The 27,180-nt window shown below is 36.9% G+C and overlaps 1 protein-coding gene across 1 annotated transcript; it reads right to left on the bottom strand.

The window, feature by feature from the left end:
• Positions 1–226: 226 nt before the first annotated feature.
• Positions 227–27,180, bottom strand: CYLC1 (cylicin 1; the record flags this gene model as incomplete). The annotated part of the gene is made up of 6 exons (XM_080719020.1): positions 227–259; positions 3,975–5,609; positions 7,861–7,979; positions 9,465–9,471; positions 12,568–12,621; positions 27,046–27,180. The coding sequence occupies 6 exons, from the start codon at positions 27,178–27,180 to the stop codon at positions 227–229; spliced, it is 1,983 nt and encodes a 660-aa protein (XP_080575146.1).

The raw sequence follows: 27,180 nt of genomic DNA, 5'->3' as shown, positions 1-27,180 counted from the left end.
GATTAATGCTACATTATTTTGGTCGGAGTAGTTTAGGTTTTTAATAGATAAAACACATCTCTGTAAATCAGCCTTATAAATATTATACAAAAAAAGCTCTCGGGACCCATGAAGGACTTGCTTTTATTCATTACAGTTCCACAGAAGTAGAGATGCTCAGATGAGAGTATTAGTTGGTGCTTACGAAGGTAAGGCCATTCTGTGGAACTAAGTGCTCAGTTGTTCTTTAAAGCAGCTTACGAATCCACTCCGCTTCCGGCTAAAAAATAAGGCAGAGAAACGAAAAGAAAAAAGAAAATCACTACTGATTATAGACAACTTTAAAAGTCAAAGATATAATGTAAAAAACTATTAAAACTATATTAAAATAACCAATAATAAGTCTAAATTCTGTCACATTAATACAAATATTTTTGCATGCAAATGGCACTGTGTAGTCTGTCTCTGTTCTGAAACACAGATTTTTTTTGCTAGATGCAATTTCATATTATTTTTTCCTACTTCTGGCTTTTAGAAGTCAGATTATTTGATTTTTATTGGCTCATTGTATAATACTATAGTATTATCTATCCTTTCACTGTAATTCTTAAGGCTTTATCATTATCATTTCAATGAATACTAATTATTATTTCTCACATTTTACCAAATCATTTTTAGATTTAGTTTAATTCCAATATTGTTTTCTTAAAACCAAGACTGCAGTAACTATTATTATGCATATGTCTTGTTTTTTACAACACAAGTTTTTAATTAATTCATTATTTTTTTTGTGTTTGTGTGTGGTACTGGGGGTGGAACCCAGAGGCTTTCTACCTCTGGGCTATACTCTCAGACCCTTTTTATATTTTAGTTGGAAACAGGGTCTCACTAAGTTGCTGAGAGCCTCACTAAGTAGCTAAGGCTGGCTTCGAACCTGTGTGATCCTCCTGTCTCAGCCTCCCAAGCGCTGGGATTACAAAGCATGTGCCACCACGCCTGCCTAAGTGTTTAATTTAAATACCTTTATAGGAGAGTCAAATAGTTTTGTCTCATTTATGACTATACATATTTCCACATAGGCCCAGACGAGGGTTAAGCCTGTTTATGCTGGTCCCCTTCTGTAATCATCAGTGAATAAATGTACCACTCTCCCTGGAATTGCAAGCCTTCACCAATGCTCCAGGCCAAAAGAGTACTTTTTAAAAAAAGAACTAGAAATACAGGACAGAAAGGGAGAACTGAACAGTAAGGAATCTAGGAAAAATAAAATTGCAAAGATAATTAGTAAAATAAAGAAAAACAAACATGCAGCCATAACAGGAAGAGGGAAAAAGAGAACATGGCCTAAATCTTCATTATGACAGAAAACATATAGAAAATGTGTAAAATTAAGATGTATTCATATGAAAACACTATTTAGAAATATGAAAATAACCAATGAAAAAACAAAAACAGGACCTTATATGTGCCAGGCAAGCACTCTACCACTGAGCCACACCTTCAGCCCTAGTTTGTATTTTAAATATATCATAACATATTATCACAGTGGCATAAATAAATTACCTCTCATTTCATGACTCTATATCTCTAAAATATCTAGAGAATAAGGTTGTCCCTGGTAATTGTTTTAGTCCTTCCTAAGAAGACTTCTATCTGGTAATAATTTGTACTCAATGTAATAATTATTTCTTGTATTATGATGGTTCAGTTCTTTCTTCTGTCTCATTAGTAATATTTTATCTGTTTTTCATCACAATTATGGGCAGGCATATGATCTTTCTGTCTCTGCAACATCAAGGAAAGGCCAAACTCTTCCTACTATGCTAATCACATCCATTTTAGTTTATAGTTCATCTAGTTCAATTTCTCATTTTAGACTTGTCAGACCCCAAATGGGGAAATGATTTTTTTACCTTATTTTATCATGAAGCAACACATATGCCAGAAACAAAACAAAAAATTTTGAAATAGGCCCTACAGTTCTTATGTATTTAACTTTAGTTTGTGTTTTGGTTAATTTCACCTGAAATAAATATTTTGATGTGCTCTCCAATTTTAGACAAATAACATTAATTTTCCTTGAATGGGAGCAAGGAATCAACTTGTAGCCTCTATTTTTTCAACATTTATGATTATTTAGATCATCTTCTTTGGCTCCTAATTAATTATAAAAATGATAAACATTTTGAGCAGTTTTATTATTTTTAAAATTATTTATTGGTACAAATTACATATATATATATATATATTTGATGGTTTTCATTGTATCATAGTAATATCTGGACAAAAATATAATGTATGGTTTGTAATGTTTGCCCAAAAGGCTCATGTAATAATAACATGATCCCCAACGCAGTAAGGTTCAGAGATGGGGCATAGGTAGAGGAAATGGGTCAGGAAAAAGCCTCAGGTCATTCTTGTACTTAATGGTGAAGCAGAGGAAGATAAAATGGAGGAGATTAAAAGCTATCACTAAGTAGAGAGTCAAAGAGGTTAAGTAAAGCAAGCTTTTCCAGGAGGAGAAAGTTAGTTTAAAAACTGTTAGATTGTAGAATAACATGAGGAAAGAGAAAATAAATCAATGGATGTGGCCAGAAGAAGATGTTTGATAACCACTTAAGAGTAGTTTTAGTGGAGGGGTAGAGATGAAAAAAGGCCTAACTATACTGAGGATATTCTTAGGAATTTTATTAAGGAGTCTTGGCATGAATATTCACAAGCCTTTTTAATTAAAATTATTTCTCAATCATATGTTTTCTTGTATTTTACTTTATTTTTGTAGTATTAGGGATTGATTCCAGAGGCATTTTACCCTAAGCTACACTTCAGGTCTATTTTATTTTTTATGTTGAAACAGGGTGTCACTAAGTTGTAGAGGGCTTTCCTAAGTTGCTTAGGATGGCTGTGAACCTGTGATCCTCCTGTCTTAGCCTCCCAAGTACTTGGGTTACAAATGTATTCCACCATATTCAGCTTATTTTACTTATTTTTAATGGAAAACTGCTTGTGGAAAATAATAGAGTTATTTGAGGGTCCTTTTCATGTTTACTTTAAAACTTATTCACCAGAGTATTTTTATGTCTTGTAAGTTTTGTAGACTTAATGCCTATCCACCCATTTACTCAGTCTTTAAGGTGGAAGATAAAAGTCATGCCCAAAAGTGAGTCATTAAACACCTTTGAGTCTCAAAGCCTGTTTCTTGGTATCAGTAAAGATGAGGGCTCATAAAAAATTTAATTCAAGCCAGGCATGTTAGCACATACTTGAAATCCCAGTACTTGTGAGGCTGAGTGGAGGATGGCAGGTTTGTAGCCAATCTCAGCTATTTAGTGAGGCCCTACTTAGTGAAACACTGTTTCAAAATAAAGAATAAAAATAGGGCTGTGGGTGTAACTTAGAAGTATAATGTTCCTGGGTCCAATAGCCAGTACTGCAAAAAAAATAGATTTGGCTCATACTAAGATTAAATAACTTAATTTTTCACATCTAAATAACCATATATTTATACCTGCTATGCCTAGATTTTTGATATTTGAGCTTTTACTGTACTCAGCAATTTCCCAGGGAGTATCTTTATATCTCATTTAAATTTGCCCTTGTAAAAGTTTTAGTCAATTTAACTTTCAATTTTTCATAAGGAAAAACAGTCATTTTCTGCAAAATGACCCTATTTACAAATAATTTTAAATGTTTGCAACCCATAAGCCGCTTCAATGCTTCTCAAAATTAGTATTATTTTCTTAAATTTTTAACATTTACTTTTCAATTATTTTAAATACTTTTGACATACTCATCTTTACCTTTGGGTCCCATATCTGTCAATATTATGGCAAAAACTAAAGTGAATATAGCAATTCAAATACTAAGAATCTTTCATTTCAAAATCAATTTGGTTGATTTGTGCATGTATGCATCTACCATCTTGTACTCCATTAAGAAGTACGATGACAATACAACAGTAGAACAAAATTTAAGTAAAGCAGGACTAAACATACCAAAGGAGCATATCTTTTTTTTGGAGGTGGAGGAGGCATCTTGCACCGACAGAGACGTTTGATTTTAGGTGATGGTAGAATAGGCTCACAAGGAGGGAGTGGTGGTCTTTCTCTTGACGGAGGAATTCTACCTGTAGTTTGTATTTTTTCTTTCTCCTTGAAAGTAGTCTTTTTGGATGACATTCTGAGTCCTCTTTTCGGTTCCAATACTCCCTTCCTCGAATCTGTGGATGTGGCATCTGAGTCATCAGTTTTCTTTTTAGCCTGAGCTTTACCTTGTGACTTGTCAGATTCAGCCTCAGACTCGGTGTCCTTCTTTGCATCCTTCTTTGAGTCCTTCTTGCCCTCTTTTGAAGGTTTCTTTCCCTTCAGTGATTGTTTCTTACCCTTCTTGGCCTCCACTTCAGATTCACTTTCAGTAGACTCTGCAGACTTCTTTGCATCCTTCTTTTTGCTATCTTTCTTTGAATCTTTCTTTTCCTTTTTGCCCTTTTTTGCATCCCCTTCTGATTCAGAATCAGCATCAGTAGACCCTGTGTCCTTCTTCATAGATTTCTTTTTGCTATCCTTCTTATCCTTCTTGTCATCTTTCTTGCTCTTCTTGGCCTCCACTTCAGATTCAGATTCAGTAGAGACTGCCTCTTTCTTAGCATCCTTCTTCTTGTCATCTTTCTTTGAAGGTTTTTTACTCTTCTTGGCATCCTTTGAATCTCCAGATTCAGCATCTGTAGAATCTGCATCTTTCTTAGCATCCTTTTTTTTGTCATCTTTCTTTGAAGCTTTATCCTTCTTTCCATCTTTCTTTGCATCTTTTGAGTCGCCAGATTCAGCATCTGTAGAATCTGCATCCTTCTTTGAACCTTTCCTCTTCATACTTTTTCCTTCCTTCTTTAAATCTTTCTTTGCATCCTTTGAGTCTGCAGATTCACCATCAGAGCCCTTCTTTGCATCCTTCTTTGTGTCCTTCTTTGCATCTTTCTTTGCAGGCTTCTTTGAGTTGTTCTGTGAGAAATTCTTTAACCATGTATCCATATCCATGGAGCCAGCAATAGACTCCTCTAAACACATCATTAAATCCACATTTGAAGGGATTATGGAACAAGTCTTTGATTTGTCATCAGAATTTCTCTTTGAGTTCTTAGAATATTTCTTTGAATTTTTCTTTGCATATATGGATTCAATAATTGTGTTCTTGAAATTCTTTGAATCTTTCTTGTCTTTGATTGTACCTGTCTGGGTGGCTATGTTAGACTCCTTGGATTCTAGATTTGTTTCTGATTTGGGCTTTGGCTTCTTAAATATTTCATTTTCATATGATGACTTTGATGGAACTTTATCTGCTTTATTTTTTCTTCTAGGTTTATCATATTTTACTATTTTGTTGGATTCTAGATTTGGTATAAATGGGCCTATTGTTTTCTTGGAATATTTCTTCAGGGCTGTTATTTTTTTATCTTTGGGCATTCTAGTTTCTACCTTCATAGTATGGGTTTTGGGAGTATAATGATGTCGGAATGAAGTCTGTATCTTGGAAGCTAGGGAAATGGATGGCCTTTGGAAAATTTTTCTAAAAGAATGCCTTATCCATATATGAGCTGGCTTCGGACCTTCCTCTATTTTTCTTTTGTCTGGACTCTGAAAAGGTTGGTTAGAACAATGATAAGCATTTGTAAATGAGAATACACACACACACACACACACATACACACACACTCACACACACAATACATAGAATGGAATTCAAGTATGTTCTACCATTGAGCTATGCCTTCAGCCATTTTAAAAAAAAATTAAAAGAGGTCCTAAGTTGACATGCACTGGCCTTGAAGCTATGATTCTCCTATCTCAGCTTCCCATGCACTGGCATTATAGGCATGCTCCACTGCAACTGGCTGAGTTATCCTTTTTTATACTACCGTGTAAAATGATTTATTTTTCATTATTTATTTATTTATTTATCTATTTATTTATTTATTTTGCGGTACTGAGGATGGAACCCAAGGACATTCTATCTCCAAACTGCATCCCCAGCCCTATTATTTTTATTCTTTATTTTGAAACAGGGTCTCCCTGAGTTGCAAAGGGCCTAACTCAGTAGTAGTTGAGGCTGTCCACGAACCACGATCCTCCTGTCTCAGCCTCCCAAATGCTGGGATTACAAGCATGTGCCACAACACCCAGCATTAACCATATATTTAAAATTACAAAACTATTTATATTACAATCAGCAGATATTTATCAACTGTACCAGAGATGCTACCAATGGAATAGCTAAGCAGCTAAATACCACCAGTAGTATGATCTAGGAAAAACATTTAGCTCTAGATATGAATTAGCTGATTATGCTAGAGATGATGACACCTGTGAGAGCAAAAGTCACCATATGCTAACAGAATTTGAAGAGTAGTAGTATATAAAAAATAGGGGAGGATTGTGGGAATCCAATTACATCTTTTCCATCAAGTGAATATCTTAGCTTAAGCTCCATTTTATAAAACTGCCATTGTATAACCTTGTGTGCACTGTTTGTTTTTTTAAATATAGCATATCCTGGGAATTAGAAGTGTCAAACCCTACTCTGGCATCCCCTTCAGCCAATGACATAAGGACTGGCAGATAAGGCTTCTATTAATAGGAGGATAGCACAGGAGCCCAATGCTGAAAATAAAATACACACAGTTTTCCTCCATATTGTTCTTTTCCACCTAATTTTACTGTTAGCAGAATCACTTTTTGCAAGAATATTTTACTTGTCTTGCTGAGACAAACAAAGGAAAATAATTGTTTATTCTCTTAATATTATATGTGTATCATAATTCCACTTTGGAAATGAGATGACTTAGAAAAATTTAGTATTTCTTTAAAAATTCATATTAGGATAGGATTAGGTCTGTAATGTCTATGACATTCTAGGGCCTATCCTCACAATAAACAGGGTTATTTTCAGAACTTCATCTGGGACTAAGTTAGCCAGAAACAAGATAATAGTCTTGAGGTTTGTCATAGAAATTCTTAAGAAAGTTATAGTCCTCAGACCTAATCTTACTTTTATTCTTGCTATCAAGGTCTTTGGTCAAACTGAGAAGACAAGACCTTAATTTTGACCCTAAGTACTATAGAAAATAAGGACATAAAACAAAACAAATCTACATTAATCTACATTGATCTACATTAATTTGTGTAGCAGTGGTATAATTTATTTTCAGCTCATACCCAAATACTTGTCAAATCTGGTGATAAGAATTAATTGGCCACAAAGTTGTAGTTTAGATTTTCTTCTTATACTATTTTCACTTTCTAGTAGAACCAAATGTTTAGATGTGATCAAATGAGGATCATGAAGAGAAGCATGAAACTTGGACCACTAAAGACAAAGGGGTGGCCCTTTAGTAAAAGCATTGATCATAGTTTTGTTTTGGGATGTACTTTAAAATATTTTAATAAAAATATGTGATCTATATATGCTGATTTTGTTGTACTAATTGCTAGGATAATTCAACTTCATATAAGCAATATAAAACTTGAATCTCCTAGTATCAGTATCCTCTATACTAGATTTTTAAAAAATGGGGGACCCTGAGACATTAAGATTAACTCTTGTTCTAAGTGTAAATTTTAGATTTTTTTGAAACTGGTGACCATTTTCTAATAGATGCTCCCAGATATGCATTAGTCTTCCAGCTTGCCTACCCCATTAGCTATTTAATAACTTTGATGTAGATTATCATGTACAAATAAAAGTTTAATCTGAAATAGCTGGAGACAATCTGTCTATAAAAAATTAAAAAATCTTCTCCCAGGTAGTAAAATTCAAATTATATATGCTTTATTTATATATGCTATATCAACTTAGATTTAGTTTACAAAATATATTTTTAGTACTTACAGGAACTGTGATTTCGAATTCTGAAGGTCTTGATCTCGCATTTCTACCTGGCATGGGTGGATTGGGAAATGTCAGAGCAGAGTGTTCTTGATTGCATGATTTTTCATTAATTTCACTGACTAAAGGAATAGGAGAAAAAAAACAGTTTGCAGTTAATAGCAAGGCTTGCATTGACATGAAAATATTCATGAGTAAAATACATTATTTAAATTAAGAAAAATTGTAACTCAAAGCATAGCTTTACTTCTTGGAGTTTGTAGTTTATTTGCACAAAAATTGGGTAAAATAAAAGCCAATTTCTTTTCTAATTTTCGGTTATGTTTAAAACAATATTTGCAGTTTTATTTTCTAGATTCAAGAAATTTTCACATGAGAGAATAGGAATGGAGAATAAAGAAAGATCCACTATTTTCTTTCAACTGCCTCCATTATGCCCTCTGTCTTGGCTTATTTTTATTATTTCATTTTGGATATATTTGCAAATAATAGAACTGGTTATTTATTCTATAGATTATACTATAACTAACATAATACTAAACAAAAGTCCTCATTCACTGACTCTTATTCTGACTGCTTAGTTTTGTACTCTTTTAACCCAAATGACATCCTAAACCACAGAAATTAGGTACAGGGAACTCTAAAGAATGACATCTACATACTTGATGGCCTCCAGAATAATCAGGAAGACCAAATTATCTGAAAATAATGTCAAAAGAGGAACTTTGGAGAAAAATCAAGATGATTCTCTTGGAGATGAGGTGACTAACGAAAGATGTCATCATTTTATTCAGATATTTAAAGAGCATCTATTTGGGAGAGTAGTAGTATTAATGACTCAACTACAACTGATACCATGAATAAAGTGATCACTATGTGTCAGAATATGTTCTATGAACATTATATGTATCAATTCATTTAATCATTACAAAAGCTCTTTGAATTAGATGATGCTCTTTCCTCCCTTAAATGTGGAAAAATTGGATGAACAGATTGAATTCCTTTCTCCAAACATAAAATTATTAAGTAGCATGGTTAAGATTCATATACAAAACATTTGGTTCCAGAGACCATGCTCTTAATTATGTTACTGGAATCATTTTATGCTTCCTGAGGCAAGAACTAGAATCAATGGGAAAGTTGTAGCATTGTAGGCAGATAGCAGCTCAATATATAATGAGAAGTTCCCAAATTTGAAGCTATTCAACAAATGGTCTGTTCAGTAACTACATTCAACTCTCTGACTATATTTGCTTTCCCCACTTTGGGTTTGTTATTGTAGATTTTTGAATGCAAGAATTTATGCAAATAAGATTGGCTTGTGCTATGAGGAAGAACTGACTAAATAAACCTTTCATTTAAAACCAGCCAATACAAAAACTCACATAAAGTTCAGAAACATTTTACACACACACACACACACACACACACACACACACACACACCAACATACACCCATTAAATTTAAACAAAATCAGGGCAATTAGCACATTTAACCAGGGATACTAATCATTTGTTGCTAAAAGTATCTTCAAATGTAAAATATATTGAAATTCAGAGATTACATACTTACTAATAATAGAATTGACATATGTTCTGATGCTTACTTCTTGCCTTTTAAGAAAGGAAAACACTTTAATTAAATTTACACTATGGATAATAGTAAGAACTACAATTATTACGAATATTATTCAGTAACAACACTTTGAGAATTCATTCATTCTTTCATCATGTTCTTAAACACAAAACAAAATAAATAAAAATAGTGAAGTGTATTTTTAACTTATTTTGTAAAACTCTGGCACCCAGCACCCAGCACAAAGCTTAGCCAACATTTATTAGTAAATAACTACTATCTTACTTAAGATAAACTTTAAAGACACTGATCAATAAAATAATCTGGTGGTTATCAACAAGAGCTAAAAATGAGAATTTGTAAATTTAAAAATATATAAACATGCCTCCAGGCTTATGAATCAAAATCTCTGGCCGGGCATGGTGGTGCACACTTGTAATCCCCACACTTGGGAGGCAGAGACAGGAGGATCACACAGGTTCGAAGCCAGCCACGCACGCTAGCTTAGGAGACCCTGTTTCCAAATAAAAATGTAAAAATAGGTCTGGGAGTATAGCCCGGAGGTAGAAGGGGTTCCAGGAACCCCAATACCACCAAAAAAAAAATCTCTGGGTTTGGTTAATCAAGCCTGTATTTAAAAATCACTCCTAGGTGGCCAGCAAGGTTGGGATCAGGGCTTGCTGTGAGGCAAGGCCAGTGCTGGGGCCTCCAAGGCCGGGATTGGAGCCTGCCAAGGGGTGAGGACAGTGCCAGGGTCAGCGAGGCTGTGATTGGAGCCTGTCATGAGACAACGACAGTGCTGGGGCCTCTGAGGCTGGGATCGGAGCCTGTCAAGGGGTGAGGCCAGTGTTGGGGCCAGCAAGGCCAGGATTGGAGCCTGCCATGAGGCAAGGCTGGTGCTGGGGCCTCTGAGACTTGGATCAGAGCCTGCCAAGGGGTGAAGCAGGTGTTGGGGCCAGCGAGGCTGGGATCGGGGCCTACTGTGAAGCAAGGCCGGTGCTGTGACCTCCAAGGCTGGGATCGAAGCCTTCCAAGGGGTGAGGCCAGTGTTGGGGCCAGCGAGGTCAGTAACAGAGCCTGTCGTGAGGCAGGACTGTTGCTGGGGCCTTGGAGACAGAGATCGGAGCCTGCCGAGGGGTGAGGTTGGTGCCAGGGCCAGAGAGGCCGGGATCGGAGTCTACGAGAGGCAAGACCGGTGCCAGGGCCTCAGAGGCTGGGATCGGAGCCAGCCAAGGGGGGAGGCCGGTACTGGGGTCAGCAAGGTCAGGATCAGTGCCTGCCATTTGGTGAGGTTGTAGCTGGAGTCAGCAAGGCCAAGATAGGAGCTAGCCTAAAGACAAGGCTGGTGTTGGAGCCCCCGAGACTGGGATCGGAATCCGCCATAGGAGCCAGCGAGGCCGGGAGCAGAGTCTACCGGGTGGCCAGGCCGGTGCTAGGGCAAGAGTGGGATTGGAACTTGCACAGCGGCATACACAGAGAAATATCACAGAAAAAAAAACAATCGGTTGCTCTCCTTAATATGCAAAACTAGGAAGAAATGGGTAATAGGAAGGAATCTAGTCCAAGGAGGGCCCTATGGAGGAGCAATTAAGGTAACTAATCAGAGGGGATGGGATGGGGGAAGATGGAATCTCTTTAAAGCACATGATGTATGTAAATAAATATATCATCTTAAACACTAAATCAAGCATGGGATTGAGGGAGGGGTAGGGAGTGGTATGGGGATTGGATAAAGGATGATTGGACGATGTGTACTTGGATATCCACACAAGTCTTGTATTCCATTGTGATGTTTGACCACAATGCACCAATAAAAATGTATTTAAAAAATCACTCCCAGGTGATTTTTTGTTCTTGTGGTACTGGAGAAATAACCCAGCAGCATTCTACTTCTGAGCTATATCCCGGCCCTATTTTATTTTTTTTATTTTGAAACAGGGTCTCACTAAGTTGCTGAGTGAGAGTCTTGTTAAGTTGCTGAGGTCTTCAAAACTGTGATCATCCTGTCTTAGCCTTTCAAGTACTGGGATTACAGCCACTATACCCAGCTTCCCAGGTGATTTTGATGTTCAGCTCTGTTTCAAAACCACTGCTCTGAATAGTCTTGAAAACAAAAATTTCATAGATTTCTGAAATTGTTTACGGTTATGATTTTTTAATTTTCAAAGGAAATTTATCAATGATCTATTAGTCTGTAGTGAGAAGACATCCATACAAATCAGTGACTATATCCCTGAGCTGTATCCCTGGAAATTTAATAATTTAGAAATCTGTCATGCTGGCTGGATTGCTACCTTCATACTTCAGAAAAAATATTTTACCTGCATGAACTTTGTCTTCATGTTCATAGTCTATCTGTGACCTAAACTTAATTTTTCAAAAACTTCCATCAATATACCATTTTGAAGCTGGGCGTGGTTACGCACGCTTGTAATCCCAGCATTTGGAAGGCTAAGACCTGGAGGATTGCGGTTCACGGACAGCTTCAGCTACTTAGTGAGGCCCTCTGCAACTCAGTGAGACCCAGTTTCAAAATAAAAGAATAAAAAGTAGGGCAGGGGGTGTAGCTTGGAGGTAGAATGCCCCTGGGTTCCATCCCCAGACCCGCAAAAAGGAAAAAAAATCTTAGAAAAGAATGTACAAAAACTAAAATTAGGAGAAATATGAAATATGGGTCTGACGTTGGAACCCAGGGGCATTCAACACCCGAGCTAAACACCCTGCCCTATTTTTTTATTCTTTATTTTGAAATCACTAAGTAGCTGAGGCTGTCTACAAACTGCGATCCTCCAATCTCAGCCTCCCGAATGCTGAGTTTACAAGCATATGCCACCATGCCTGGCTATTATGAATTATTTTTATACACTAAAGATATTAACACAAGTAGCCAGGTGTGGTGGCTCAAGCTTGTAATCCCAGCATTTGGGAGGCCGAGACAGGAAGATCGCAGTTGTAGACAGCTTCAGCTATTTATTGAGGCCTTTTGGATCTCAGTGAGACCCTGTTTCAAAATAAAGAATAAAAAATAGGGCTGAGGGTATAGGTTGGAGGTAATACGCTCCTGGTTTCCACCCCCAGTACTGCAAAAAAAAAAAAAAAAAAGATGATATTGACACAATGATTAGAAAACTAACCGATATTGAGAATTCCAGGTCTGGTTGTCTTGAATGACCATTTCTCCCAAACACCTAGGAAAGGAATAATAGATATTCACAAATTATTCAAAGAATAAAGTGGGAATCGTAGCCAATTTTGGGGGAGCATACCTTAATACCAAAACCTCACAATATAAGCAAATAGAAAGCCAAATCACAGGCCTATATGCCACATAAATGAAAAATTCCTAAGCATATTTGGCAAATTCAATAAATAGGAAGAATATTAGATCATAACCAAGTGGGGCTTATTTCAAATTAGTTTAGTATTTGAAATTCACCATATTAAGACACTAGAATAAAGAAGGGAAAATCATGTGATCACATTAACATGTAGAAAACTCATTTGATAAACTTCAAACTTATTAATCATGATATTCATAGCAACCAAAGAATAGAAAATGTTCATGAATTTAATAAAGGGAATCTACATACATTTTATCCTAAATGTAATACTCAGTGATGAAAACTTGGCAACTTTTCCCTTGAGCTCAGAAATAGGACAAGGATGTCTACAAGTGCAACTTTGATTTAATATTTTTTTAGAGATTTTAGCCTGTGTAATAAGAAAAAAATCTTAATGTAAGATTAAACAAAATGTAAGAATAGAAAAGGAAGTTATAAAGTTCATTATTTATAGGGAACATGTCTTTTTACATAAAAAATGCAAATATCTATAAGTTTCAACTATAAATAAGCACATGTAGGAAAATTATTTGATGTAAAAGAGAAAATTCAAGAGTCAATTATATTTCAATGTACTACTATCAAAGCAATTTGCAAACATTTTAATAATACCATTTATATAATTACCTAGCAAATATTAAATATGTAGGAATACATCTAAATAATATGTGAAATGCCTTTACAGTGAAAAGTAGAAACCAATATTAAAATAAATTGAAGCTAATATAAGTAGATGGGCACATATATGATCTTCAGAGATTGGAAGACATAATAATATATAAAAATCACCCCCAAATTGTTATACTGATTCAATAAAGTATTTTGTAAAAAAATTTATAACTGACTAGATATAAATTTTATATCAAAGTGAAAGTGCCAAATATATGTATATATTAATATATACATATAAAGACAGTATATATGACAATTGGGGTGTGAAACATACATATATATATATATATACATACATAATTAATGTAGAAACTTATTTTAAAGGGACAGAATTAAGACAATGTAATATTGACACAAAGACAAATGACCAATGTAAAAGAATAAGGGGTATAAACAGAAACCTATGTAGATACAATCACAAGAATTACCTATAAATTGTGTTATGTTCTAGGGAAAGGTGGTGTTTTCAATAAATTTTATCACATAGTTTGATATATACAAGGAAACAATGTGATTCTTGATCTTTAACATTATATAATAAAATTAATCTCAGATGGATTGCAGACCTAAAGCTGAAAGATAAAGCAAGATTGTTTCTAGGAGGTAACAAAGGGAAACATCCCAATAATAGTAAAGTAGACAAATATTTCTTTAACTGAACGCTAGAATCTATAACCTTAATAGACTAGAATGACAATTTTAACTCTTGTTATCAAATTATGAACCATACCACTATTTCCTTCTGCAATAATGGAAATGTCAAAAATGAATAGAATAAAATACAATTTTTTGACCAACATAACAAAAACTCTTGAGAAAATGGTAGAGCCATGGAAGTGCTAAATGATATATATTTTTATTGTGTTTTATAATGTTTTTATTTTTAAAATGAATGTGCAAATACACCATATTGTTTATTTATTTATTTATTTTGGTGGTACTGGGGTTCCTGGAAGCCCTTCTACCTCCGGCTACACTCCCACAGGCTACACTTTCAGGCCTATTTTTATACTTTTTTATGTGGAAACAGGGTCTCTTAAGCCAGCGCGGCTGGCTTCGAACCTGCGCGATCCTCCTGTCTATGCCTCCCAAACGCGGGGATTACAAGCGTGCGCCACCACGCCTGGCCACCATATAGTCTTTATAATTAACTCATTTTCTTCTATAATTAGATCTGATATGAAAGATTGAGTAAATATTTGTATGTATTCAATTTTTCAATTAAAATATTGTTTAAAATGTCATTGTTAATGGAACAAATGTGCAATGAGATAGCTTGGATAATTCTTTCAAAGAGTCTTACTACAGAAAGGTAACAGAAAATGGAGTGGCAGGTGGCAGAGGCTATGTCATGAAGGCGTTTTTAAGTGATAGAAGTTACTAATTTTTGGTATGATAATAGGCGTGATCCACAAAGAATTAAGAAATAAAGATGGCATAGAAGAACATGAGTTAATTATAAAGACTTTATCCTTTAAGTAGTGAAAATCCATGGGCCACAGATGTGAATTTAATTGTGTCATATCAAAAGATATATTCAAGAATGATCATTCATATAAGTCATCAGATAATAAGACAAAAGCACTTTTGGAGAGGACGAAAGTGAGGCCTACAGAAAATCATTGGCAAAATGGAAAGCGATCTAGGAGTTAGATCATGTATATAACAAGGAAAGGTAGCAGTTGAGATACTATGATGCTGGGCGTGGTGGCACAGGCTTGGAATCCCAGCATTCGGGGAGGCGGAGAAGGGAGAATCACGGTCCATGGCCAGCCTCAGCTACTTAGCGAGGTCCTTTGCAACTCAGTGAGACCCTGTTTCAAAAGTAAAAGAATAGCCAGGCGTGGTGGTGCATGCTTGTAATCCCAGCATTCGGGAGGCTGAGACAGGAGGATCACGGTTTGCAGACAGCCTCAGCTACTTAGTGAGGCCCTCTGCAACTCAGTGAGACTCGGTTTCAAAATAAAGAATAAAAATAGGCAGGGGGTGTAGCTCGGAGGTCGAATGCCCCTAGACCCACCAAAAAAATAAAAAAAAGTAAAAGAATAAAAAAATAGAGCTAGGGGGTGTGGCTCGGAGGTAGAATGTCCCTGGGTAACACACACACACACATACACACACACACACACACACACACACACACACACACTATATGATGCCGGGCGTAGTAGCACACCCTTGTAATCTCAGCATTCGGGAGGCAGAGACTTGAGAATTGCTGTTTATGGACAGCCTCAACTGCTTAGTGAAGCCCTCGCAACTCAGTGAGACCCTGTTGCAAAAAGTAAAAAGAGCCAGGCGTGGTCCCAGTTTAGGCTTGTAATCCCAGCATTTGGGAGGCTAAGACAGGAGGATCCGGGTTCACAGCCAGCCTCAGTACTTACTGAAGTCTTTACAACTCAGTGAGACCCTGTTTCAAAATAAGGAATAAAAAAAATGGGCTGGGGGTGTAGCTTGGAGGTAGAACACTCCTGGGTTCCATGCCCAGCACCGCAAAAAAAAAAAAAAAAAAAAGCAAATAACAAAAACTAAAAAGACTAAAAAACAGGGCTCAGGGCGAAACTCAGAGGTACAATCCCCCTGGGTTCCATCCTCAGTACCGCGGGGGGAAAAAAGATAATATGATGACATGAGATTAAAAAACAGGCAATTTGGAGGAAGTAGAGAAGGAAAATGCCCTGGAAGTGGTACTGAGGAACAAACAGGTGCTTATTACACTTAAGGGTCCAGTAGCATGACAGTAGGTTGGAATATGAGAGAGAAAACACCATCAATTCTAGAGAGACGGGCTTCAGATAGAGCAAGAATGTGGGGATACTGAGGGGGCAGAGGAGGACTCTGAGGGTTTGGCTGACCACAGTGAGTTTCATGGGAGCAATGTCCAGTAGCGGCATAATCCTCAGGCCTTTGTGAGGTAAGAGGGAAGTGCAGCTAGAGGCAGGAGCAAGCTAGAAATGTCTTAATATTAGCACAAGTGATTTTAAGGCCACTTTAGGGAACTCAATTTTTATTTATAGATAAAACCATACTTTTTCGTTCTTTCAAGCTTCACTAAATTTTCTTTTTCTCAAAGTAGTACATGTTCATTAAAAAGTCCAGAAATTATAGAAATATATCATTCAAAAGGGAAAAATTCCTTTAATGTCATAGAAAGTAGAATGATTCTTCAGAATTTGGGTTTCTGAGTCAAATATTTTCTAAATTTTCTTTTTATTTTGATATTGCACACCTTCACATTTACTTTTCTGTAAATTCACTATTTATATGCTCAAACAATTTTGTGATACATTGATTTTATTTTTTTACTGATTTTACAATATATTTAGGCTATCTCATGAAAAATGTCCATGATTGTCATAGGTAAGATGGATTATATTACCACTTTCATATTCTAAACTCAATATACAATGATATTAACTGGTGGCACCGAGTCAATGTGACCCATATTGTCCTAATTTTTATTACTTCAAACAATATAATTAATGAGAAGATTGGCTCTTAAAATAAAAAACAGCAATGAAATATTCATCCAATAAAGATGGTAAATCTATTGTTAATCCCATATGAATACCATCTAATTTTATACATTACTACTCCTTTAAATAACAAGCCCACTATACCGTTCTTTTATTATATCAAAACAATAGTATGCTATAATTTGCCTTATACATGAAATTAAATATACCCCCAAATTTTTGTGGTACTGAAGGTGGAACCCAGGGGCTTTTCTACCTCCGGGCTATACTCCCAAACCTATTTTATCCCCCTTTTTTGGGGGGAGGAACAGTGTCTCACTAAGTTGCTGAGAGCCTCACTAAGTAGCTGAGGCTGGCTTTGAACCTATACGATCTTCCTGTCTAAGCATCTAAGTGTGAGGATTACAAGCATGTGCCACCATACCTGGCTCCTACCCAAATTTTTAAATATGATACAATCTTACTACATCTTATCCTTCTTTACATTTTAAAGTACCTTCACATACATTAATTTCTTCATTTCTCCCTAAAACAAGATGCCATTATACAGTAGTGAGAATTCAGAGAGAAAAACTGGTAAAGATTATACTGAAATTTTGTGAAAGAGCCTGAACTAATTAAACTTCAAATCAAAATACACAAGATATGATGGAGATTTCATATCTCTCTTTAAAGTACAAATTTTAATCTATAAATACAATAACTATGAAACAAATGTTCTTTATACTTAAAGAAACAAATATAGAATGAAACCGAAGCCGTTAGTCATTAAAATACTAAGAAAATACATGAAAAAGAGGACTTACAACCTTGAAAGAGACATTTCCCCTGCTTAAATGTTGCCAGGACTTCAGCACTATAAGTTAACACTGGTGATGTTGAGTGATGACATCATAAAGAGACTGTGAACTACAGCAATTTAAAGGGAAACACAGTATTTTACCATATATAGATGTTTCTGAAATGTTTTAAAAATTGAGGCATGTTTATACAGTTTTGTACTGTGTACTAACAAAATCAGCTATTCACTGATTGGTTCTATCTACCTGTGTACTAATTATCTAGGTTTGTAAAATGTCAGTCTATTTAAGACTAATTTTGAATGTGTACACACATGTTTAATTTTCATGTACTTTTAAAGTTGCTATTCTTTTTTTAAGTTGGTCCATTGTAAATATATATCATGATGAAGTTGCTTGATAGAGGCATCTATACACATAGTGTTCGGTGAGCCCTCTCAAAGTTCCCACCCTACTCTCTCACCCTCCCCATTGAAAAACACTGTGATTGACATGAATAAGTTTGTGTATTTACATCGTATCTGTTGAAGTGTTAACCTCATCAAATTTTCCTCCCATCTTCCACCTCCCTATATAAGGTCACTTCCCTCATTCCACTAAGGTTCTTCCTCCTTTGTCTAGTGTTCCTCCTGTGTCCAAATCTCTCCCTGGCTTTCACATATGAGAAAACTATCCAATCTTACACTTTTAGGAACTGACTAATATTTTCCATTTCTATCCATTTCCCTGCAAATGACACAATTTTGTTCTTCTTTATGGCTGAGTAGAATTAAATTATCTGTATATTCCATAATTTTATAATCCATTAATCTGCTTTGGACACCTCAGCTGATTCCATAATTTGACAATAATAAACTATGTTGCTATAGACATAGATATGCATGTGTTACTATGATAGTCTGGTTTCTTTGGGGTAGATACCCAGTAAACTTGGTTATATGGTAGGTTCATTCTCATTCTTCTGAGAATCCTCCACACTCTTTTCCAAATTTGCAATCCCACCAACAATGTATCAGAGTTTCTGCTTCTCAACATCCTCATCAGTATTTATTACTATTTGTGTTTTTATCAATTACAAGGTTAGGTGAAATCTCAGGATAGTTTTGATTTTTTTAAATTGCTAATGATTTTAAATACACACACACACAGATGTCATTTGTATTTCTTTTGTATTTCTTTTGTGAAATATCTATTTAGTTCACTTGCCCATTTTTATTGCATTTTTTTTTTCTTTTGTGGTACTGGAGATGAAACCCAATGGCATTCTACATCCGAGCTACAACCCTAGCCCTATTTTTAATTCTTTATTTTTAAAAATATATATTTATTGGTGCATTGGAGTCAAACATCACAATGTATTATAAGATTTGTTAGGATATCCAAGTACACATCATCCCATCAACCTTTATCCAATCCCCATCCCATTCCTTCCTCTTCCCTCAATCCCATGCTTTATTTAGTGTTTAACATTGATAAATTTATTTACGTATATCATGTGCTTTAAAGAAATTCCATCTCCCCCCATCCCATCACCTCTGATTGGTCACCTTAATTGCTCCTCCCCTTCTTCCACTAGATTCCCTCCTATTACCCATTTCTTCCTAGTTTTGCATATTAGGGAAAGCATCTGATTTTTAAAAATTTTCTGTGATATTTCTCTGTGTATGCTGCTTTGCAAGTTCCAATCCTACTCTTGAAGGCCCCAGCACTGGCCTGGCCACCTGGTAGACTCTGCTCCCTGCCTCGCTGGCTCCACTACTAGCCTTGCCTTGTGGCAGGCTCCGATCCCAGCCTCGTAGGCCCCAGCACTGGGTTTGCCTTTAGGCTAGCTCCTATCTTGGCCTCGTTGGCTCCAGCTATGGCCTCACCAAATGGCAGGCACCGATCCCGGCCTTGCTGACCCCAGCACCGGCCTTGCCACATGGCAGGCTCTGATCCCAGCCTCCTTGGCCCAGGCACCGGCCTTGCCTCACAGCAGGCTCCAATCCCGGCCTCACTGGCCCCGGCACCGGCCTTGCCTCACACCAGGCTCCAATCCCGGCCTCGGAGTCCCCAGCACTGGTCTTGCCTCATGGCAGGCCCTGATCCCGGCCTCGCTGGCCCCAACACCAGCCTCACTCATCGGCAGGCTCCGATCCCAGCCTCGGAGGTCCCAGCACCAGCCTTGCCTCAGTGCAGGCCCTGATCCCAGCCTCGCTGTCCCTGGCACTGGCCTCACACCTCAGCAGGCTCTGATCCTGGCCTCGGAGGCCCCAGCACAGACCTTACTTCATGGCAGGCCCCAATTCCTGTCTCTCTGGCCGTGACACCAGCCTCACCCCTTGGGAGGCTCCGATCCTGGCCTCGGAGGCCTCAGCACCAGTCTTGCCTCATGACAGGCTCGGATCCCTGCCTCAAAAAGTAGCTGAAGCTGCAGGTTTATTTCCATTTTTTTTACATATGGCTACCCAGTTTTGCAAACATTTGTTGAAAAGGCTAGTTTTTTTTTCCCAGCATGTGTTTTTGCCCTTTCTGTCAAAAATCAAGTGTGTGGGTTTGTTTCTAAATTTTCTCTTCTGCTCTATTGATTAAAATGTCTGTTTTTTATGCAAGTTCCATGTTGATTTTGTTATTATGGCTCTACAGTATAGTTTGAAGTCAGGTGATATGATGACTCTTCTATGATTATTATTGCCAAGAACCATTTAGGCTATTTTGAGTCTTTGGTTGTTCCATGTGAATTTTAGGATGGATTCTTCTAGATCTGTGAAAAATGAGGATGGTATTTTAATAGAGATTGCATTGACTTTGTACATACTTTTGGTAAGATCACCAATTTGATAATATTTCATTCTATTTATCCAAGAGCATGGAAGATCCTTCCATCTTATAAGATCTTCTTCAATTATTTTCTTTAGTGTTTAATCTTTTACTTTCTTGTTTAGGTTTATTCCTAAGTACTTTATTGTTTTTGAGGTTACTATGAATGGAATTGTTTTCTGGATTTCTCTTTCTGTAGTTTCATGGTTGGCATATAGAAAAACATCTGATTTATTTTAGATTTATTTTGTATCCTGACACTTGGCTGAATTTGTTGATCAGTTATAGGAGTCTTCTGCTTGGTTTTTATTGGAGGAAGTCTTCAATGTATAGGATCATATCATTTGCAAACAGAGGTTGTTTCAGTTCTTCTTTTTCTATTTTTATTTCTCTGATTTCCTTCTCTAATTGCTCTGGCTAGAGTCTTGAGTACTATATTGATAAAGAGTGTGATTGTGGGCATCCTTGTCTTGTTTGATTTTAAAGAAAATTCTCAGTTTTTCTGCATTCAATATTATATTGGCTTTGATATTGTCTTTATGATATTGAGGTAAATTCCTCCTATTCTGATTCTCTACAGTGCTTTTACATAAATGGGTGTTCGATTTTGTCAAATGCTTTTTCATCATCTATTGAAATGATCATGTGATTTTTGTCTTTGGTTCTCTTTATGTGATGAATTACATGGATTGCTTTTTGTATGTTAAACCAGGCTTGCATTCCTGGGATGAACTCTACTTGGTTGTGGTGTATGATTTTCTTGATGTGGTTTTGAATGTGTGTTGCTAGTATTTTGTTTAGCAGTTTTGCATCTAAGTTCATCAATGACATGCTTTGTTTTGGTTTTGGTATTAATGTGATGTTGGCTTCCTAGCATGTATTTGGGAGAGTCACATTTCTATTTCATGGGATAGGTTGAGAAGTATTGGGATTAACTCTTCTATAACAGTTTTATAAGATTCAATGGGAAACCATCCAGTTCTAGGCTTTTGTTTGATGGAAGGCTCTTCATTGCTGCCTCAATCTCTTTGGTTGCTCTTGGTTTAAGTTTTGTCTTCTTGTCTCAGTTTAGGAAGGTTGTATGTATCTAGAAATTATCATTTTCTTCTAGATTTTCCATTTTGTTGGAGTATAGGTTTTCAAACTAGTTTCTGTTAATTCTCTGGATTTCCATGCCATTGGTGGTGATACCTTACTTTTTATTCCTTGTTTTAATAATTTGTGTTCATTCTCTCTTTCTTTTGGTTAGATTGGCTAATGGTTTATCTTAGTTTTTCAAGAAACCAGTTTTTGAATTTGTTGATTTTTGTATTTTTAAAATTCTCTACTTAATTGATTTCTGCTCTGATTTTAATAATTTCCTGTCTTCTACTGGCTTTGGGGTTAAACTTCCTGTTTTTCAAGGGTTTTGAGGTGTGACATTAGGTTATTTATTTGGCAATTTTCTGTTCTTAATACTGCCCTTAAGATGTCCCAGATGTTTTGATATGTTGTGTCTTTTATTTCTAGGAATTTCTTAATTTTACAGCTTACTTCTTCTATGGCCCATTCTTCATTTCAGCTGGGTGGTGTTCAGTCTCAATGTGTTGATGTGGTTACTCTGGATCTTCTTATAGTTAATTTCTAGCTTCATTCCACTGTGGTCTGAAAATATTTAGGGGAATATGTCACATTTTTAAAGTTTGCTTGTGCTAACTTTGTGGGCCAGGATGTGCTCTCTTTTGGAGAAAGTCCATGAATAGCTAAAAAAAATGTAAACTCTGCAGTAGTTGGGTGGAATATTTTGTATATGTCTAACAGGTACATTCTGTTTATGGTGTCCTTTAGGTCTGAGTCATCTTTACTGAACTTTTGTCTAGCAGATCAGTCTAGCAGTGTTAGAGGAGTTTTGAAGTCTCCTGTTATTATTATATTTGACTTAATGTCACAAATAATTTGTATTATGAAAGTGGCTGTAGCTATGTTTGGAACATAAATGTTGACTATCATTATTTCCTCTTGCTGGATTGTTTATTTTACCAGTAAAAAAAACTACCTGCTTTGTTTCTTCTGATAAGCTTGGGCTTGAAGTCTAATTTGTTGGATATCTTATTTGATACTCCTGCTTATCAAGTTCCATTGGCATGGATTACTTTGTTTCAGACTTTAGTTTGTGATTATCTTTACTTGTAAGGTGTGTTTCTTGCAGGCAGCATAGATATGGATTCTGATTTTTAATCCATTTTGTTACCTTTTATCTTCTTTTGTGGATTCAAGGCCATTTATGTTCAGTGTGATTATTGAAAGATAATTTTTTGTGGTACTGGGAATAGAACCCAGGGGCATTCTACGTCCGAGCTACACCCCCAGCCACATTATTTATTCTTTATTTTTTGAAACAAGGTCTCACTGAGTTGCAAAGGGCCTCACTAAGTAGTAGCTGAGGCTGTCTGCGAACCACAATCCTCCTGTCTCAGTCTCCCAAATGCTAGGATTGCAAGCATGTACCACCACAACCAACTGAAAGATAATTTTTAATTCCTAACATTTTGTGTTTTAACTTCTCTTTGAGGTAGTGTTTGTTCTTCTTGCTTAGTGTTTTGTGTAATAGAAATGATTGTTTCTCTGATTTGGGCATTTATTACGTATTTCTTTTTTGTAGTTGATCTCTTTGAGTATTTTCTCTAGTGCTGGTTTGGAAGACATAATTTTTTTCAGATTGTCTTTGTTGTAGAAGATTTTTAAAAATTTCTCATGAAATTTGAGAGATAGTTTTGCTGGGTAGGAAATTTTTGGCTGGAAATTGTTTTCATTCTGAGTTTGGAATATATTGCTTCAGGCTCTCCTGGCTTTCATGACTTAGCTTGGGAATTCTGGAGTGATTTAATTGGTTTTCCTCTGAATGTCATTTGGTCTTTGGCTTTTGATGCCTTTAAGGGTCTCTCCTTGGCTTCTACATTAGTCCATTTGACTATTATGTGGCATTGTGAACCTTTTCCCTGATATTGTCTAAAGGAAGTTCTATAAGTTTCCTTTACCTGTGTATTGACCTCTTTTTCTATTTTTGGAAAACTTTCTGATATTCTTTCTTTCTTTTTTTTTTTTTTGGTGGTGGCACTGGGGTTCCTGGAAGCCCTTCTACCTCTGGGCTACACTCCTAGACCTACTTTATATATTTTTTATTTGGAAACAGGGTCTCTTAAGCCAGCAAGGCTGGCTCCGAACCAGCGTGATCCTCCTGTCTCCACCTCCCAAGCGCGGGGATTACAAACATGCCCCACCATGCCTGGCATCTGATATTATTTCTTTGAAGAGATTGTTGATCCCTTCAGTTTCACCTTCTATTCTCTCTTCTATGCATATTGTTCTTAGGTTAGCTCTTTTAAGATGCACTCATATCTCTTTGATGTCTAATACATACTGTTGAAATGTTTTTTTTTTTAATTATATACTGCCGAAGGCCAGCTTAGTCCAATCGGGGCGCAAGTCCACTCGCGATCGAGAATCTCAGCAAAGATGGGGAAGGATAGAGTGAAATACTGCAGCCTCTTATCTGCAGTGATTCTTTCCCTTTTAGGGACTAAATTTCTTTAAGTCCCTAATGATGGCGCTCTTGGAAAGAACCTGATATGGACAAGAGCCTTTTGAGCTAATGACACTTTATTATAAGAAGCCCGAAAAATTTATACCCTTCACCAGTAAAGTTAATAATAAGAGAAAAGGAAGTGAATGCAATCACTGTGAAACAATAGTGAATGACATGTAAACAAAGGTAAAAAAACTAGTCCGGCTTTCAGCTGGCTTTTGGCTTTCAAGAGATTAACTCCGGATCTTCTCCCTGATCTTGCAGACAAGCAGTTCCAAAGGGCAATCTTCCAGAAGAAACGGGCACGCCCAAGGCTTGGAGGCTTCTCGGGGAATCTTCTTTTACTTTCTTGGAACTTTCCATCTTTTGGGCTCAGTCCATATGGCAGGCATGGGGGGATGTGGCGATTCAGGTGGATGTGATAAAAAGTTCTTCCAGGTGTTGCCGCCTTGCCCTCTAAAATCTGAAAGCTTAAGCAAACTCACAACACAGTTTGGCAGACAAACACCAGAAATACCATGTAGTTTTTAGATTTAGTTGTCAGATATACTTCCTTAGCTGTGAAACACTTTTCCCCAAACGATAGGCTTATTAGAAACCTATTCATCTTATAAATAATCCATATTCCTATTCCAGACCCTTTGCAATATCCTTTCCTGGGCCACGTGGCTCCCCTCCCATCTTGGGCAGGGCTCATACTGGGTGTAAAGGTCAAGAATCTTCCTAGCCTTCAGCTCCATTGTATTGGGCAGTATCAGTTGCTCATAAACTGGGTTGCTTTGATGTTACCCCCAACATTTGTCTTCCCGTATCTGGGCAGGATCACAAAGAGAGGTAAATGGAGGCATCCGGTCGCCTCCCCCTCTAAGTTAGTTAGTAATTAGGTTGAAGGTCAGAGATTGAGAGGAAATCTGCATTTGTAATTACTGCCTGGAATGCTACCACTGCATCTAATCTCTAAGTTCTTTTACCATCTGAACAAAGCCAAGGACATTTAGAGGTTTGGACAAATTACCAGAAATTTTGTTTTCCACGGACTCAGTTTCTCTCACAGTCCTGATTTTACACCACCGGAGCAATTCATGTGGAGAGTTAAAAGAATCATTACCAAAAGAATAGTTATGAAAGAATATCTAAGAGTGGAGAGTACTTTCAGCCAGCGACCACACCTTCTCTCGGGGCTATTTCTCACTTTGAGATTCTGCCTATGGACTGCATGAATAATAATAATGCAGATGCCAAGGGGGCGTGGCTGTTGCTAGCATCTGCAATATACTATATGTTCATTTCTGGAGTTAGTGTCTTCTAAGAGTAAGATCCTATTTTTCATGTGGTTTAATCTATTGTTTGAAGTTTGTATTGATGCCTTCATATCAATGATTACATCCTTCTCTTCCTTCAGAGCTTCTTTTTTATTCCTGTTCAGTTTTTTAGATTCTTTCTTTGTTTATTTGTTCCTTTATCTCTTTATGGGTTTTCTCTAAATTCTTTTTAGAAATCCTGTATCATTTCTACTGTTAAATTTCTGATTTGTCCTTTTGGCAATCTCTGCAGTTCTGTGTTGTTGTGTTCTGTTATTGTGAGGTTGTGGGAGCTCGTAGCTCTCTATCTATTCCTCCTTCAAATGATTTCAGGTTTCTTAAGTGTGCATCTTTGTTGTTTTGATAGCTTTCTCTCACTCTGTTCTTGTCAGCTAATATATAGAAGGGCAACGTGTGTTGTTTTCAATGGTGAAGGTTGAGTGAGGAGGAAGATGATGAAGTGATAAACATAAAAGGTAAAGCAGCAGACAGGATTAAATAGAATGAGAGTTTCAGTTTGGTAAGGTAATATATGGTATAGATTAGAGATAGTGAATATGTAGTAGGAGTCTAGTATCTAATGTATAATATTTAGTATAGTGATATGACATAGATTTAATACAAGACAAAGAAAGAAAGAAAGCAACAAAAAAAGGAAAAAGGGATGGAGAGAAGAGAGTAGATATGTACAAGGGAAGAAGGGTGGGGAAGAGAGCGAATAATCAAGCACACACACTCACAAAAAGATCAAAACAAAATAACAAAAATACAAAATCCTACAAATATAATAATAGTGAGCAGACATGACCCCTGAAGTTATCCTGGGTTTGTGTGGATTCTTTCTTTTAGCTATTTAAGATTAACATTCTTAATAGGTTCACAAGCATGTTCCAAACCCTCTCATTTGCTCTGTAACCTAAAGTGATGATGTAAGTTTATAGTCCCACTTTTTGATCTCCTTCAATGATAGGTACCCTGCCTGGGTGTCACTCTGTGCAGATGACAAGTGCCAAAAACACCTTTCCCCCTGTAAGCCTGGTTCTTTGAGATGTCAAAAAGAACCTGTCTCTGAGATTTTCTCGGTCTATGCAGATAGCCGGTATCACTGGGGTTGGATCTAGTGTTAAGTGCAGGTTTCCATGCTTTCCACCTACACTGAGTCCACATCTTTCCCTGCCTGCATAGATGGCAGGTGCCACTAGGATCGGACCTAGTGTATATGCAGGAGTCCGAGTTATCCACAGCTAGGGCTTAGTTAATCTGACTTCTCCTTGGTCACCATGATTGGGTGGTCTGTGGTAATCTCCAGATGCCAAGCTAGGGCTCTGAGCCCTGGGGATTGTAGGCTTTTTTGCTTCATTGTCCCAGGGGGCTATCTGATAATCTGTGCCTCTGCTGTGTTGGACAGCAGACTCCATCCTCACCTTCACCTGGGTGAACTGAAAAGAAGTCTCAGATCCTTTGAGTCTATGGTGTGCTGCTTGTATACCTGTAGCCACACTAGGGGTGTCTCCCTTGAGGATCGTGTTCTCCATAAGTAATGGCTGGTTAACTTATGTTGTAGAGCGCTGCTCTGGATTTCTGCAGGATGTGGTGAGCTTGGCTGCCAGTGATGCAAGTCATTGCTCGGGTCAAAGAAGGTGGGGTCAACCACTTACAACTCCAATGACCTGCAGCTGCTTACTTTGTTTCAAGTCATTGGCTTTTTTGCTGGGTTTCTCTGGAGGTTGTGGTGCCAGCAGTTTCATCAGTCCTGGAGCAGTAAGGTAAGGTAGTGCGGCTGTAGCCTCCAT

Source organism: Muscardinus avellanarius (genome assembly GCF_963383645.1).
Source record: "Muscardinus avellanarius genome assembly, chromosome: X".
Taxonomy (NCBI): Eukaryota; Metazoa; Chordata; class Mammalia; order Rodentia; family Gliridae; genus Muscardinus; species Muscardinus avellanarius.
Note: the sequence above shows the minus strand (reverse complement) of the source record. Positions and strands in the feature narration are given on the sequence as shown.